Here is an 18360-nt window from a genome sequence, read left to right on the forward strand (position 1 = left end):
TTGTGGAACAGGGCAAAAAATAATATCCAAAACCCAAAGGAAAAATCCTGCACAACACATTGGACAAATTAATCCAAAATTTCTGTCACGTTTAGCTCACTAAATCTCCTCCTATTTTCTAATATCTGGTGTGAACTACTGACTCAACTATGCCCCTTAAAGGGGTTGGTCTTGATTGTGTGTGTGTGTGTGTATATATATATATATATATATATATTTTAATGGCCTATTCTGTGGATAGATGTGAGGAGGCCGGCAGATGGCCGTGTACATATAATAGTGGGGAGCTAAAATCCTTTAAATAATGAATTCTTTGTTTTTTTCCCATCACAGGGTTGCAGAACAATGACTTGAAAAGACAGTTTCTCATGGAGCGACTGCTGGATGCTGTCAAGCAGGTATGACACGCACTGTCTATGTTTGTAGCAGCTATTAACCCCTTAAGGACGGAGGGTTTTCCGGCTCATTTCTCGCTCTCCAACTTCAAAAATCCATAACTTTTTCATTTTTCCGTGTACAGACCTGTGTGAGGGCTTATTTTGTGCGTAACAAATTTTACTTTCCCGTAATGTTATTTATTTTAACATGCCGTGTACTGCGAAGCTGAAAAAAAATTCCAAATGTGGAAAAATTGAAAAAAAAACGCACGTGCGTCACGTTCTTGTGGGCTCAGTTTTTACGACTTTCACTCTTCGCTCCAAATAACACTCCTACTTTATTCTTTGGTTCGGTGCGATCGCGGTGATACCAAATTTATATAGGTTTTATTGTGTTTTAATACATTTTCAAAAATTAAACGAATGTGTACAAAAAAGAAAAAAAATTTTTTGCCATCTTCTGACGCTAATAACTTTTTCATACTTTGGCGCACGGAAATGTGTGAGGGGTCATTTTTTGCGAAATGAGGCGACGTTTTCATTGCTACCATTTTGAGGTCTGTGCGACATTTTGATCATTTTTTATTTCATTTTTTATGTTATGTAAAAAGGTGTAAAAGTCGCATTTCGGACATTTGGGCGCCATTTCCCGCCTCGGAGGTCACCGCCGGCCGTAACCGTTTTTATATTTTGATAGATCGGGCATTTTGGGACGCGGCGATACCTAATATGTCTGTGATTTTTACTGTTTGTTATGTTTTATATCCGTTCTAGGGAAAGGGGGGTGATTTGAACTTTTAATATTTTATTAATTTTTTTTATTTTTTAAACTTTTTTTTTTCTTTTTTTTTTCACTATTTTTTAGACCATCTAGGGTACAATAACCCTAGATGATCAGATCGCTCCTACCATATACTGCAATACTACAGTATTGCAATATATGGCGTTTTTGCAGGTCTTACATTACAATGAGCCACTGGCTCATTGTAACGAACCTGCATAAACCATGTAGCCTCGTGTCAAGAGAAGACCCGAGGCTACCATGGTAACCGATCGCCGCCCCCCGATGACGTTCGGGGGCGTGGCGATCGAAAAAAAGATGGCGGCGCCCGCGCGCCGCCGTCTTTTAAACGCCGCCCGCGACTTTGCGGGCGGCGTTTAGAGGGTTAATAGCCGCGATCGGTGCAAGCACCGACCGCGGTTATTAGCGGTGGGGGTTTTGTGCAAAATGCAAAAACCCCCACCTCTGTATGAAGAGGACTCAGCCCGTGAGCCCTCTTCATACTTCCCTTATACCTCTGCGCCGTAGAGCTACGGCGCAGAGCGTTAAGGAGTTAATCTTTGTAATAACCAAGTATTCATTTTGTACAAAAATATATAAAAATTAAAGCTAACTTCACCTTTACTATGTATATATTGCTGTAAGGGACTTGTGTACTACACAGTGGGAGGGAGCTACAACCTGACCAATGATGAGACAGGAGGCGTGTCTCAGACTACATCAGACTTTCTGCTGGCACTGGTGCCATGACACAGCTGAGCTAACAAGTGTTGTGGAAAATCAATCACTAGTGGGGAAAAAAACAACGGATTGGTTTCTAATCTACTTTTTGCCCTACCCAGTTGGTTGCCAGCAACATTTTAGAAAAACGGACCTCATTCCGATGTAATCATTGTGCCATCAGTCTTTTTTATTTTTGCGGATTCGTTGACTTCTAAGGAAGTCTGTGGTCTGCATTTCAGAAAAAAATAGTGCAGGCTGCTCTTTGTTTTTCTCTCTCTGTCTGCACGTCTGTGAAAAAAATGAATGTGTGAACAGAACCCTAGGAATCAATGGGTCTGTAGGCTGTCTGCCAAAAGAACTGATCGAGCACTAAATTTTCACACCTGAGTACTGAATTTTATGTAGGTGTGTATGTTTATTTTATAGAGTTTGTACATATATGTACAATGTTAGATTTTTTTTCTTTTGCTTGTTTATTCGGTTTTAATCCTTAAGGCATCTTTTCACTCTTCTATGCATAATGTTATTCACAAAGCAGGCCAAGTGTTTTAGTAGTTCTTGCAGTTTCTGGAAAAAAATATATATATCTTATGCCGTTTTAGAACTTTTAACCAATTCCTCTTGCAGGTGGCCTGAGTACATGCAATTCACATCCAATTTAGGACCCATTGAACATTTTTCAAATTTCTGTTTTGCTGACCTTGAGGGCACCTTGTGGGATAAGTAACACATTAGGTGGGATGGATCCACTATCCTATGGACTGAATGAAGAGAGTTGCTTTGATACTCCACTTATTCTGCATTTTTTTAGCATACAGAGATGGGGTCGTACCTGTCCCCATGTTTTCACTTTTTCTTCAGCAGAACTCTGCGAAGGACCCCGCCGGATACATCACGTGGCTGCAGCCTCTTGATGTATCGACCTCCCCCCGGGTAGCGGGCTATCAAACGCTGGTGCACAATAAATAATTCCTGTTGCCCTTAAATGGCAGGATGCAGTGATTTCTTAAAAACATCATTTAAAAAATCCCCCTTGATAAACAGATCTCACAAAAGATGTTTTTAAGGCTGATCTTCTATATCATATGCATTAGTTTCTACAGTGTTTGTTGACATTCATGTTTTATCTTTTGAGTGTTTTTTTTAATGCTTTCTCCTTTTTGAGTGGTTTCAGATCAATATTTTTGGGAATCATTTTGCTGTCTTTGATTTGTAGTGCCAGATTCGCTTTGGAGGACGTAAAGAGATTGCTTCAGATTCTGATAGCCGGTATGTCTATCCTTTTCTAGATTTTGATTCTTTTTAGTTTTAATTTGGTTACTTTTTCAATTATGTATGTGACATAAAGCATGTATCCTTACAATAGGTGATCAGTGTGATATTGGTGGGGGTCTCACACCTAACAAATCCATTCATTAGCTAACCGATGCAGTCTCTCCACAGTTTACCAAGAACAGCACCTTATATTGTTTAGGGCAGTGGTGGCGAACCTATGGCACGGGTGCCAGAGGCGGCACTCCAAGCCCTTTCTGTGCGCACCCGGGCCATCGCCCCATCACACCAGACAGGACTCAAAGAATCTTCCTGCAGTTCCAACTTAAAGGATGCTGCTTTCAGTGATAGTTACTTGGCTACTTGGGACTGTAGGAAGAGGGAGAATTTGTAGACAGGATTCTCTGTGCACAGAGGGACACTGGAAAGAAGCTACAATTATGCAAATAATAATAATAAGTTACTGCTTTAATGTTTGGTTGGCACCTTGCGATAAATGAGGGGGGTTTGGGGTTGCAGTTTGCGCACTCTGTCACTAAAAGGTTCGCCATCACTGGTTTAGGGGATGTGCTTGGTAATGCAGCTTCACTCCATTCAGTTAAAGGAGTTGTCCAGCCAAATCAAATGCCATCCCCACAGATGTGGTGTCCCTTTTACCCAAAATGAACAGACCAGCTGGTCACACATTCAGCTTCTGATCCTTTCATCTCTATGGCTCTGAGCGCAGTACTCCGCCACTTTCATCTGCACCGTAGACTGTGCATGGAGCAGTAGCGCACATGCTCAACGTGCCTTTTCATTCATTTGGGCCCCATTCTTGTGAGCCCATTCTACCTTTTGTACCATTACCGTCTGGCAAGTTGTCCCCTTTCCTGTGGATAGGCAAACGGGTAATGTGACTAATATACGTGACAGCACTGGCCTATGAGGTGGAAGTGGTGCTCACTGTAGTTCTATGACAACTTCAAACATCTGATCAGAAGGGTTTCTTGGTGTCATACCTATTACTAATCTGATATTATTACCTATCCGAAGTGTAGGCTATAACATAAAAATGCTGGAGTGCCCTTTAAATGAAATTTTCTGCTTTCTTTGGAGTTTTGCACAATAATTGTTTAGTCTGGACAGAAGTTTTGTTCTTTGTATGAGAAAGTGGAAGTGGAATGAATACTTTCTTATTCTTATTGTTACTCTATTAACTGTACCATCTTTATCCATTGTGTCTCGCATGTTATTGGGAGAAAAGTTTTTACATAAGCCTCTTTTTATGTACTGCAGGCTCTGTATAGACAGCAGCACACGTAGGGGGATTTCGGCTATAAGACTGCATTCACACTACCTTCCGTATGGGGGGCGTATATACGGCTGTAAGCTTGCAGCTGTACATATATCCCCCATAGACAGCATTGGCTGCACACGTGCGGCACCGTACCGCTCCGTCCATGGCGCCAAACTTGCGGGCATACGTTCGTGTGTGTGCAGCCTAATTCTGAACCCTGTGACTCTCTTTTTGTAAACTGGGTGCCTGCTTAAAATTGTATTAATAAGTGCTTATTTTAAGGCTTCTGTCTGAGTTTAAGTCATCTGGGGGTACTATAGATATTAACTAGACCAAAAAGTTTTCTGTTATTTAGCATGAGAACAAAACGAGTCCTTGTGAAACTTGAATGAAACGCGGAGGCTTTGATGGAAATGGGAATAGAGCTATAAACGTTTTGATTGTCTAATTCAATTCTTCCTTTCATCTGAATGCTCTGCTTGGCCAAGTATGCACATGTTATGGGAGAAAATCCTGGCTGCACCAACTCAAAAGCCAAGGGGTGAGAGATGTGTGTCGTGAGGCCACCATTCAGTTTAGGTCAGTAGACGCCAACCGTTTGCTAGATAAAGGAATTATTAGTATAAAATTATTAGATATTGGCTGCACACAAAACTTTCTTCCAAGGATCTGTGGGAAGGAGTGTGCCACAAAATTCAAGTCTGCTTGCCCAACTCTTATTCAGTACCTAACCCCAACCCCTCGAGTGCCGACAACATATAATATGCCCCTTACTGGTCCCCACGCTATATAATACCTTGTTCCTAGAACCCCCCCCCCTTTATAATTTTTTTTTTGTTGCTTTTTTAATGCCCTTTCTTATATTGCCACTTTGCAGCTGGGGATCCCTGCTTTAGATGGTTGGCTCCTCTTTCAGAAATTAATGTGTGTGGTAGTTCATTAATTTAGTTTGTTAAAGGGTTTCTTCACACATTCACTTCAATGGGAGCTGTGCCTGCAGTTACAGCTATTCGTCAGTAAACATTCATTTCTGCAGTAAAAGCTCTTGATTTCTCAGTGTAACCGAAGATTTCCTGGGATGAATTTTCTTGGCCTGGTGTCTGTTTTCCAGCAGGGATCTAGTTGTTGATGATGTGTCGCTGATGCCTGCAGTGTACATCACGCATCATTGCTCCCGCTGTCTAGTACAGATCCACAGTATAACTCCATATCCCCGGCTTCATTGCTTCCTCCAGCGCTACTAGAGCTTTAGTGCCGGCATTTATACCCACTAATTCTTACAAAGATATAGAGAGGAAAGCCGGCCATATCATTCATTCTACCTAGTATCCACTTCATGTGGGACCTCATCTGCAGTGAATTGCACTGTAATGGAATAGGGGGAGCCCGTAGCCAAATTCTACTATTTGTATCCAGAGGATAACAATCCAGGTGCGGTCCCACGAAGCGGGCACTGTGCTGCAATATTTTCGACTTTGCCTTAGTATTGAATGGAGCGTCAGGACACTGCTGCATCATTCAATTAGTTAGAATGGTGTTTTGGGGGATTGGTGGGGGGTCCCAGCAGTCAGACTTCCATTGATCAGATTGTTTTCATATATCCTGTGGATGGGGGATAACAGTAATTCTTGGTGCAACACTATTTAGGGTTGTCCTTACACTGCTGTGCTCTTAGTTCTCTACAATGATTAGTTCTGCACAGCTCTTTCTCCTCCTTTCTAATGATAACTAAATAGATGCTTGCTTCACCCATAATTCAGAGCAGCATGGATTGGCTGTGGAGCTAGAGCACAGCAGTGTGAGGACATGCCCCGGTGATCTTGGTACATACTGGTACATAAGCAAAACTATGACAATGTAGCATTATATACAACACAGTCTGCAGCTTTGTATGGTCAGGGTTGCTGTAAGGCCTCCTTAATCATCATATAGTAATAACAATGGGTCGTTCTTTATACATGTATAAATCATACAATTATTCCGTCAAGATGTAACGATGGTGATTTGTAAACGGTTTCCTGCCCCCTCCACCTTTTGATCCTCGGAGAAGACATGTTTGCGGTTCCTCTCTCATTGTGATGTGTTTGGTTGCAGAGTTATTTGTCTGTGCGCTCAGTTTGAGGCCGTTCTTCAGCATGGCTTGAAGAGAAGCAGAGGATTAGCATTAACAGCGGCAGCAATCAAACAGGCAGCAGGATTCTCCAGTAAAACAGAGACAGGTAACCCTCCATTATCGCCCCTCTGCCTAATGATGTTGTGACAGATCCTCGCTGTGCACTTTGCATGGCTTGTTGCTGCAGCATTTTATTTAGTAATTTGGCTAATGTACCAAACCAGAGTGAATTCTGCTTAACCGTTAAGCAATTTGCACTATTTCTACTAGTCTTTCTAATGCTCATTATCGAAATGCTTCTTTTAACTATCTGATTGCACCTATTCACTATATATATCCAATGTAACACACACTATATCTGAAGCAAATGTGCAAGTCATCCCCGCCACCCCCATCCGATGGAAGACTGATAGCCGCGCCTGAACACCCAAGGCTTAGGCATGGAGAAAAAATCCAGCGCCGTCCCCATATAAAAAGTCTCGATCAACGCGTTTCGGCCAACAACCTTAGTCTAGATCAAGACTAAGGCTCTTAGCCGAAACAAGCCACTTGTTTTCTGTGTTTTTACCCAATGTACTTCTTGCTGTTACACAAATAGACTTTTTTCATATGGGGACGAATAGGCTTGGGCTTTTTTTTTTTTTCTCCTTACAGACTAAATACTGTACATAGTTTAGTTGTGAATACAAGAAAAAACACAGTGGAAAGTGTTGCAGTACTTGGCTTTGTTTGACAGCAATCTTCCTCTGTCCGCTTCACTTTACGGCCATAGATGCTGTTCACGTGTTGCCTGTATGGTGCACTGGCCCTTTAAGAAACCATTGTTCTGCTGGTGTCCTGCAAGACCACCCTTAGGCTACATTCACACGGACGTATGAAAACGTCCGTATCCGTACCGTTTTTTTACGGATTACATACGGCCACATTCATTTCAATGGACAATACGTCTGACCATTTATATTGCCGTTGTTAACTCCGTTTCGTACCGTACCGTATACTAGCCGTATAAAAATATAGAGCATGTCCTATTTTCTCCCGTATTTCAGTTCCGTATGCCCTAGTCTATGGGGACGTATAAAATACGGGTTACATACGTGCTGCACACGGATGAAAAACGTCACGTATATACGGCCCGTAAATACGGGACTAGAGAATTCATACGTCCGTGTGAATGAATTATGTTTGTATATGTTGTTCTTCTTTTCCATTAATAAACGTGGATTAAACATAAGAAACCATTGTTATCCTCCCTCCGCCAGATAGGTGATGACTGAAGTAAGAATAGATCCCCACCCTTCGTAAAAGCAGGGTTCCCATTCTCCCTTAACGAATGAAGCGGTAGGTCAAGCAAGCATGCGGCTGCTCAGTTCAATACTATGTGAGGGTCAGAAATTGTTGAGTACATCATTTGGCTATTTCCAATCCTCTTATTCAATGTCTATGAAACTGCCGGAGATAGCAAAGCACTGTGTTCGGCAATTTTCAACACTCCCATTATATTCAGTATATTCAGTGACAGGATGATACTCATTCAATTAATAAATATGGGGGAGGGTCCCAATAATGCTTGGAACAACCCCTTTAAGATGGCTCCTTCCACAGAAAGTTAAAAAAAATCAGTTCCTTGCTTCCTAGATCCTATGAATATGTTCCTCTATGTTTGGCTCCCCAAATCTGCATGCCCTGACCTTGGATTGCTCACTGACTACTCTTTGTTACTGTACTTAGATATCTCTTCACCTGCCTGGGTCACCCATCAACTGCAGTAGGATTAATACTAGGGGAAGCCGCCTGGTGACCTCATTTCAGTGAAGTCCAAATAACTTTTTTGTTTCTTTATTTTAAGGAGCAGCCGAATGCTGCACATGTAACATGATGCAGTGGGTCCATATTACAGAATCAGACTGTAGATAATTTCTAGGCATTAAAGGGATTCTCCAAACCTATGAAATTTTCTAGAAAGAGATTACAAGGTTATAAAATAACAAAAGGAGTAAGCAAACTAGTTTGATGAGCAAAGTATTACTCTTTCTGTCTTCTAGCTGAAGTTTTTATGAAACTTGGTTCTGTTGGTGGCAGTTCTTTTTCCTTTCTTTCCACTCTTCTTCTTTCTCCCTCAAAATACATACCTCTTTCTGATGCTTCTTTAAGTGGTTCAACAGATGGTTATTGTTTTGTTGGATCTCGTTGTTTTTTTCCATTTGTGTAATAACTTTTCTGATGGTGTTTAGCAGCTTGTGTGCCAACAGCATTTTATTGCAGATGTGCTCAGACATATACTACAGGGCTCAGCTTTTTCTTCATTTGATGCCTGTTTATGGAACAAAATAGTTTTGCTCTTTTGTACAAGAACCGAAAAGGGTTTACTGCAGTATACTGACTCCCATGGGGGACTCAAGTGCTGTTTAGACCCTTTTGGAGAGCCAATAGATGTTCCAGTACGTGCAGACGCTACAAAACCTGGCAGGAATTTCTAGGAATTGTCACCCTAATTATTTAAAACCACCTACCCTGAGAAAGCGTCTTACAAACTCCTTATGTCATATTATCTCATGTATGAAAGGCTAAGGGCCACCTAAGGAGAATTATATCAAAACAATGGAGAGGAGATGTTGTCAAAAAGTTGGCATTGCAAACCAACATAGACTGCATGCCAGCACCTAGAAAGAAAGATGGCACAATATAACTAAACTTGGTCTGTTAGCTCTGCAGTACACACTTTTATCTAGGAACCTCATAAGATGTTGGTGCTAACAATACAAGATATTAAAACGTAACCAAACCTTTCATGCAAATTTTTTTTAATTTCAGAAATCGTTATTGCTGGAGAGAATATTAAACTTTTGTAATATACTTGATTGAGTAAAGCTGCTTCTCTGTGCCCTTTTCCTGCTCTTTTCCCTGCGGTGAGCAGTGTATCTAAAAAACCTTCAGAGGTCCATCCATTACAGAGGAGGCTAATGATTAACTCTTGTCATAACTAGAGAATATTTCCATTCATAATTTACCTCTGAAATGATTAGACTCTATCGGGTTCTTTTATCTCTCCGCTATCAGTGGATACAGGACAGAAAGCTGATTTACACCTCTTAAATTGGGAATAAAGGCAAGTGGAAAAGAAGGACATAGGAATAGATTTCTATAATAAAGTATATCACAAAGTTTACTATTATCATCTGCACCATTCATTTGTAAAATTTGCTTGAAAATTTAGTTAGACTAAATAGCAAAAATAAAGTCTGCACACGTCCCAGGTGATAATAGAAACAGTATATGCAGGCAGTATATAAGAAGATGTTTATATATATTCTAGTTTGCTTCATTTTATAAACTAATATGGCTAATCCCTCAGCGATTAAAGGTCATCAATGTATTAAAGGAAACCTACCACTTGAAGTGGCAGGTTTCCAATGGCAATACCGAGCACCAGCTCAGGGTGAGCTGGTGCCGGAGCCTATTTTAGTTAGTGTTTTAAACCGCGGTATCGCGGTTTAAAACACTTTTTAAACTGTATAGCCGGCGCATGGAGGTACGCGCTCGGCGCTTACCATGCGCGCGGCTCTCATTCACTTCCTTTGTAGCCGCGCGCACGGTAAGCGCCGAGCGCGTACCTGCCTGCGCCGGCTATAAAGTTTAAAAAGTGTTTTAAACCGCGATACCGCGGTTTAAAACACTAACTAAAATAAGCTCCGGCACCAGCTCACCCTGAGCTGGTGCTCGGTATTGCCATCGGAAACCTGCCACTTCAAGTGGTAGGTTTCCTTTAACATTTCGGATCAAATTTTATCCAACCTCCGAATATGAAATCATCTCTATTTCTTGCTGTCACTGCCAAATATCTTGATACAGTTTTTAATGATTTGCAGGAGATGTAGGATGAAATGCGTATTATCAGACCTATGGCAATTATTGGGATCAAATGTTCAGAGAAATATTTGTTCTTGATAAGCTGCGGATCAGCTGACAAATATGCAGTGGTGACTTTTTTTTTTCTTTTCCCCCCTAGAACCGGTATTTTGGGTGTACGTGAAAGAAATTCTAAACAAGCATGAGCTCCAGAGATTTTACTCTTTAAAGAACATAACTACTGATATCGGTAGGGGCCGTGCCTGGCTGCGATGTGCGCTCAATGAACATTCCCTGGAGCGTTACGTACATATGCTGCTCGCTGATCCAAACCGGCTTAGGTAATGCTCAGATCAGCAAACCTTCTTTTTTTAAAAACGTTTTCTTTTTAAACCTTTTTTATTCAGTTGTTCAACCCTGAAATATAGTTGCTTATTCTAGACATATATTGCAGTAACATTTAGCTCAGTCTGTTCTGATAATGGATCATTGAGGAGTTATTGCAGTTATTACAGATCACATGGTGTGGATACAGCATATGTTACTCATGTTGTAAGGTTAACACAGTGGAAACTCAATGGTGCCCTGCTCCAGCACAACTGATGATGAGGATAAAGGTCCATGGCTCGCCTCAAACTATAATGGTCTGACAGTCATCTCAAATCCAAAGCTGATCGATTTTTAACGTGACCACATTAACCATCATCAGTTGAGACTGGCAAGACAACAATTGAGACCTTAGGGCTATTTCAGACTAACGTGAACCAGGTAATGGTGACATATAATGCTCAATGTCCCTTCTTCTTTGGTGCTGCTGTTTTGGCAATGACAGGGGCTCTTTGTATCATATATCACTATAATGCATGGAGTCCCATTCTCTGCACTTTTGTTGGTCTGTGAAACTGTGGCCTGCACGATCGGTGATTCCTGAACAACCACAATGGTCAGAAACGTGGCCACAAGTTGGCTTTTTTTTTTTTTTACCATATAAAGTGTATATGTACAATATAGGACCTTCTATATGTGTGTATACCAGAAGGGGGAGTAGGGATCAGTGGGGCAGATTTACTTATACTGTATAAAGCTTAGTTCACAAAAAGGTCTCGTCTTGTCAAGGTGACCAATGCTGAATAATAATTAGGGCTCCATGCACACAAACAATGCACACAAGTGCAGACCTATGACAAAATATTGACAGACGGGCATATTTTTGGCTAATTTGGTCTGATCATGGGACATATTATGTATGGGAATATTGGAGGTTTTTTTACATTTTAAATCGATGTATGACAGGGGGAACCACTCCTCACAGGCCACTCCCAGGGGACTAGGGACACCAATCTACATACAAAATGGTAAACTTTTATCTAACTTATCTTATTATCTTATATTATTTTGAAAAAAGACAGTTTTACTATAAAAACTCGAATCAAAAGGCAAAGAGTTCGTGGGCACAGCCAGCACCAGGCTCAAGTAGAACAGCGTAATGGAGAGGACGGGGGGTGTATGAGAGGGCACTCGACTACACCGTGGCGGTGCTCAAACCCGAAAGCAGCAGCAACAACAGTCCAATAAGTACGAACAAAAGGCAGGCTGGCACTCACCGGTGGTGAAAAGTCTTCCTTATTTGTGTAGAGACATATACAGGGAGGCACACAGTGCCGCTAAGCCGACGGGCCGTTGCCTGGAGAAAGCGCCGAGCAGCGCGAAACCAGCCTGCCTTTTGTTCGTACTTACTATAAAAACTCTTTGGCAATGGGCACACTATTCTCTACGTGGTCAGTGGGGAGCCAGAAAAAGGGATCTTGATGACCGGTTCCCTTTAATGGGATTCTGTCAGCATCCAACTCACATAAACCTATTTCACCTGGATTAAAAAAAAATAAAAATGTTTAATAGCTTTAGGATAAATAAATGTTTGAGTGAAGATAAGAAGGCAGTGACACATACACACAAGAGCCCTTCAGGACCATTATTATTCTGTCGCTGTTAGAATGAAATGCGTCATAACCCTCCATACTAATACAAGATTTTTTTTTTTTCCTTTTTATTGATTTTAGTTTCTTCTATGAAGACTGGTCATTTCTATTAGATGAAGAGCGTTCCAGTATGCTTCCCACCATGGCAGCTGGTAAGCTAAACTCATACATAACTGAGACTAGATGACTTCAAAGATTGTTATTGTGGAAAGGAGATCTGTAAAAGAGAAAAAACATTTTTTTTCCATCAAAGAGAGTGTCCAAAATCGCACCTCCTAGAGACTTCTGTCACTGACTGATCAAAAAGGAATTCCTTATATATATTTGTTGAATTGAGCAGATATTATTCTACTTGTATTAAAGAAAATCTACCATTTTATTTTTATGCACTGTGAACCAAACATACACTCACCGGCCACTTTATTAGGTACACCATGCTAGTAACGGGTTGGACCCCCTTTTGCCTTCAGAACTGCCTCAATTCTTCGTGGCATAGATTCAACAAGGTGCTGGAAGCATTCCTCAGAGATTTTGGTCCATATTGACATGATGGCATCACACAGTTGCCGCAGATTTGTCGGCTGCACATCCATGATGCGAATCTCCTGTTCCACCACATCCCAAAGATGCTCTATTGGATTGAGATCTGGTGACTGTGGAGGCCATTTATGTACGGTGATAGACAAACCATTATTTTTAATATTTGAAGATTCACTGAGGACTGGTTATGTTCCACAGGAATGGCGCATAGCAAATGTGGTACCAATATACAAAAAAGGATCAAATAGTGATTCTGGAAACTACAGACCCGTGAGTCTAACTGCTGTGGTGGGGAAAATATTTGAGGGGTTTATTAGAGATGCTATCCTGGAGTTTCTCACTGTGCACAACCTTATAACCCAGCGTCAGCATGGGTTTATGAGAGATCGGTCCTGTCAGACTAATATGATTGGTTTCTACGAGGAGGTAAGTTCAAGACTGGATCAGGGGGACGCTGTAGATGTTGTATATTTGGACTTTTCAAAGGCATTTGACACCGTGCCACATAAAAGGTTGGTATATAAAATGAGACTGCTGGGAATAGGAGAAAATCTGTGTATTTGGGTAAGTAATTGGCTTAGTGATAGAAAACAGAGGGTGGTCATTAATGGCACATTCTCAGATTGGGTTGATGTTACCAGTGGAGTGCCACAGGGGTCAGTATTGGGGCCACTTCTTTTTAATATTTTTATTAATGACCTTGTACTGGGTTTACACAGTCAAGTTTCAATATTTGCAGATGATACTAAGCTGTGTAAAGTAATAAATACTGAGGTCGATAGTTTAGCATTACAGAGGGATTTGTTGAAGCTTGAGGGATGGGCAGAGAAATGGTTGATGAGGTTTAATGTAGATAAATGTAAAGTTATGCACTTGGGCCATGGAAACAAAAAGTATAATTATGTTCTAAATGGTCAATTACTTAGTAAAACTGAAGCTGAAAAGGACTTGTGGATATTGGTGGATGGTAAACTTAATTTTAGTGACCAGAGTCAGGCGGCTGCTGCTAAAGCAAATAAAATTATGGGATGTATCAAGAGAGGAATAGATTCTCATGATGACGACATAGTTTTGCCCTTATACAAATCCCTGGTCAGACCACACATGGAATATTGTGTACAGTTTTGGGCACCAGTGTATAAAAAGGATATAGTAGAGCTGGAACGGGTGCAGAGGAGAGCAACCAGGATTATTAGCGGAATGGGGAACTAAAATACACTGACAGATTAAAAAATTTGGGATTATTCAGTTTAGAAAAAAGATGGCTGAGGGGAGACCTCATTACAATGTACAAATACCTGAACGGACAGTACAAGGATCTCTCCAAAGATCTCTTTATACCTCGGCATGTGACCAGGACAAGGGGGCATCCTCTACGCCTAGAGGAGAGGCGATTCTACCATCAACATAGACAATGGTTCTTTACTGTAAGAGCAGTGAGACTATGGAACTCTCTGCCACAGGAGGTTGTTATGGCGGACTCTATGTACATGTTCAAGAGAGGCCTGGATGACTTTCTGGAGAGAAAAAATATCACGGGTTATGGGGATAAAACATTTATTTAATTCTTAAAGGTTGGACTTGATGGACTTGCGTCTCCTTCCAGCCTTATATACTATGATACAGTGAACTCATTGTCTTGTTCAAGAAACCAGTCTGAGATGATTCCAGCTTTATGACATGGTGCATTATCCTGCTGAAAGTAGCCTTCAGATGTTAGGTACATTGTGGTCATAAATGGATGGACATGGTCAGCAACAATACTCAGGTAGGCTGTGGCGTTGCAACGATGCTCAATTGGTACCAAGGGGCCCAAAGAGTGCCAAGAAAATATTCCCCACACCATGACACCACCACCACCAACCTGAACCATTGATACAAGGCAGGATGGATCCATGCTTTCATGTTGTTGACGCCAAATTCTGACCCTACCATCCGAATGTCGCAGCAGAAATCGAGACTCATCAGACCAGGCAACGTTTTTCCAATCTTCTACTGTCCAATTTCGTTGAGCTTGTGCCAATTGTAGCCTCAGTTTCCTGTTCTTAGTTGAAAGGAGTGGCACCCAGTGTGGTCTTCTGCTGCTGTAGCCCATCTGCCTCAAAGTTCGACGTACTGGACGTTCAGAGATGCTCTTCTGCCTACCTTGGTTGTAATGGGTGGCAATTTGAGTCGCTGTTGCCTTTCTATCAGCCTGAACCAGTCTGCCCATTCTCCTCTGGCATCAACAAGGCATTTCCGCCCACAGAACTGCCGCTCACTGGATGTTTTTTCTTTTTCGGACCATTCTCTGTAAACCCTAGAGATGGTTGTGCAGTTGGACAGGTGTACCTAATAAAGTGGCCGGTGAGTGTACATTGAGAATGCTGTAACTACACTGATGCCGAAACATATCTTGTTTTATCCCTGTGCTGAGTGGTTTTGCTCAAAAAACTATTATGACATTCAGGACCTTTGGAAAGCTGGATGCAGACTGGTACACACACAACACAGAGCTTCCTGAACTCTCCATAATGGACAAATCAACTTGAGCTGGATGACTCGTACACATCAGCAGCTGGAAGGTGCATAACTTCTGGCTGTCAGGGACAGCACCATGAAAGCAGCGTTCTCTGAAGTAGTGCATATATAGGGTAAGAGGAGAAGTGCTTGGGGAGGGGGCACAGTAGTGACTGAGCTCCATTATCATAATTTTATCATAGTTTTTTTCAGCAAAATCACTCAGTTCAGGGATTAAACAAGATATGTTTCTGCATCAGTGTAATTACAGCATTCTCAAGGTATGTTTGATTCATAATGCATAAAAGCAAATGACGTAGGGTGCTTGTAGTTTCAACACCATGCAAAACTACAACTCTACAGGCTCAGGAGTGGCCTATTTACTTTGTATGTGAGTGCCAGAGATGACCAATTAATGTGTTCAGCAATTTCCATCACTCCCACAATATTGAATGGAGTAGCAGGACACATGCTTGAAAACTGCATCCTAAAAACTGAACATATGAATGCACCCTCAATATTTAAATATTTTAATAATTAATGGATCAGATAGTTGGAGATCAAACGCTCATCACCCAAACAGCCCGTTGATTCTGGTTTCATTTGGCACTGGAAGGAATAAAGAGCACTGATCCAGGTGAACAGCTCCATTCTCTGTCTAGTGGCTGAACTTTGTTACTGCTGCTTAGCTTGTGGGTTGCTGAGTTGTGGTTACCTGATTGGACATTATTACCATTCTTGTTTTGTCTGCCAACTTGTGGTTGAAGTACTGTATCGATCTATTTGGTTCATTTGTGTTTATCTGTTTCATGTTTCTTATAATGGGATGTATTTGTGATATTCTAAGGTCTGAACTCAATCCTGTTTGCGATCAACATTGATAACAAGGATCTAAATGGACAAGTAAAGACGGCTCCTACAGTTTCCCATCTTCTGAAGGAGTCCACCCAGAATGTCACCTCTTTACTGAAGGAATCCACTCAAGGTGTCAGCACTCTCCTTCGAGAGATCACATCGTCGTCTGCGGTTTCTATTTTGATCAAACCAGAGCAAGAATCTGACCCTCTCCCAGTGATTTCCAGAAGTCTTACATCAGGTCAGTTTCATGGAACAGGTTGAGTTCATGCGAAAGAAATTCCACCTAAGGGTGCGTTCACATGTTCAGTTTTTCAAATTCAGTTTCCAATGTCCAAACCAGGAGTGGAGTGAAAAAAGAGTAGTAGTAGCATCTTTCAGTGATATTTGCTCGCCCATTACGATCCACACCTGCTTTTGGCTTCAACAACTGCATTTGAAAAACTGAACCTTTGAACGCACCCTAAATTATGACCTCTTAGGAGCGATTCTGTTTGTGCGAGCTTTGGGGTGCATTCACACCTTGTGTTTACTGCTACTGATCCTGAGAACTGGACCACCCCAACTCTCCGAGGGTCCCCTTTCCAATAAAGGGTGGAGCCGCAGCCAAGGAAGTCATCGGGGGGGTTTAGTGTGACTGTGTTCAGGGGGCCCCAAGGAGGAGAAGGGGCCCTAAGTCACAGAAAACCCTCCTCCCATTCCAGGTGTGGGGAACTCCCCATGTACACAGGAGGGGGGTTGATCATTCTATGGAGGGGGCCACAAAATTTGCCAGTCAGGGGCCCCTGAACTTCCTAGTGGTGCTCCTGGCCGCAGGACAAGCATATGCCCTGCCACTTCATGGCTATGTTGATGATAGGAGGCATAATAGGTAGGAGGCAAGGGTAGGGGAAAACTGTAATATGTACTGATCCTCATATCTAACAAAACTGCTATTTATTAGTGCAGAAAACTTTTAAAACTTTCTTGAGTATCACTGATGTTTCTTCCAAAGACGCCTATCTTCCTTGTTGTTAGGAATTTACTAAAATATACAAGGCAGGGAACTAATCTATTATCTTTCCTGTAGATGGCAAAGCTAAAAAAGATCGAAAGAAGAAGAAGAAAGTGACAACAATCATCTCATTTGATGATGACGGGGAAATGGAAGATTCGCAATCCGCAGGGGTTTCAAAGACCACAGTGAGCGGCATGGAGAGTTCAGAGGAGCATTCTGACAGGTCCTCCGCTGCTCTTTCTAACTTTGAAGCTCAGTTTCAAATGAACTTGAATGACAAAGAAAACACAGACTGCTCCTGGAGAGACAATTCTCTGCGTGTTAATGGGGATTTCGGTTACAGAAAACTGGACGTGAAGAGCATCGATGATGAAGACTTAGATGACTATGACACCTATGAAGTCCACTCTGTCAGCAAATCTGAAGTTAGAACTGGGAGTCTTTCTGCAGAACAGTAAGTTTTTCCTAATCACAGCATCACTTTGTACCGCACGTTTTACTGGGTACGACGTCTCCAGAGCACTGTCAGGTTACATAATCCTTTTTATAGTGTTTGTTGTGGCTTGTTTTACTCTGTGTAATCTCATTTGACAATGAAGAGCCACTACTGAAATCCAGCGGAGTATTTCTTATGTGTCAGGGGAGTATAAAGTAAAGGCAGTGAGAAAGGAGAAAGAGTTGTTACTTTTTTTTCCTACTCTATATATGGCTGTAAAGAAATTTGAGAAAAGGTAGGGGTACTGTTTCCCCTTTGGGAGGACACCATGTAGACAAAGGACACTATGCAATACATCTCTGTGAAGAGTTATGCAAATTTTTTTTTACATATGCACTTTTTTTTTTACATATTTTTTTTTTTTACATAATCTAATTTATGCTTCTAGCAGCACCTGAGTAAGAAACCCTTAGGAGGGTATGGTTGCGCTCTGTGCTTGTGCGGCGTTTCCAAGCGCAGGGGGCCATGCCTTGGCCAGATCTCATTAGCCTCTTCAGTGAAACGCATACGATTGTTTACACATCGAACGGATTTCACTGTAAACGCAAATGTCTTCGGCCCAAAGGCACGCCCCATTGCGCTTGTAAACGCAGCGCTAGTGCT

General features: G+C 41.7%; 1 protein-coding gene across 3 annotated transcripts in view; it reads left to right on the plus strand.

Moving 5' to 3' along the window:
* The window catches only part of SNX29 (sorting nexin 29), a 353067-nt gene that overhangs the window by 13783 nt on the left and 320924 nt on the right, over positions 1–18360 (plus strand). For 2 of the 3 annotated variants that reach the window (XM_072120678.1, XM_072120680.1), the window contains exons 2-8: positions 334–398; positions 3098–3150; positions 6527–6651; positions 10552–10732; positions 12452–12522; positions 16257–16505; positions 17334–17715. In XM_072120678.1, the coding sequence (XP_071976779.1) occupies positions 334–398; positions 3098–3150; positions 6527–6651; positions 10552–10732; positions 12452–12522; positions 16257–16505; positions 17334–17715 (1126 nt within the window). The remainder of the gene's footprint in view (positions 1–333; positions 399–3097; positions 3151–6526; positions 6652–10551; positions 10733–12451; positions 12523–16256; positions 16506–17333; positions 17716–18360) is intronic. The other variant, XM_072120679.1, reaches the window with a different exon arrangement.

This window comes from Engystomops pustulosus, chromosome 8 (genome assembly GCF_040894005.1).
Source record: "Engystomops pustulosus chromosome 8, aEngPut4.maternal, whole genome shotgun sequence".
Taxonomy (NCBI): domain Eukaryota; kingdom Metazoa; phylum Chordata; class Amphibia; order Anura; family Leptodactylidae; genus Engystomops; species Engystomops pustulosus.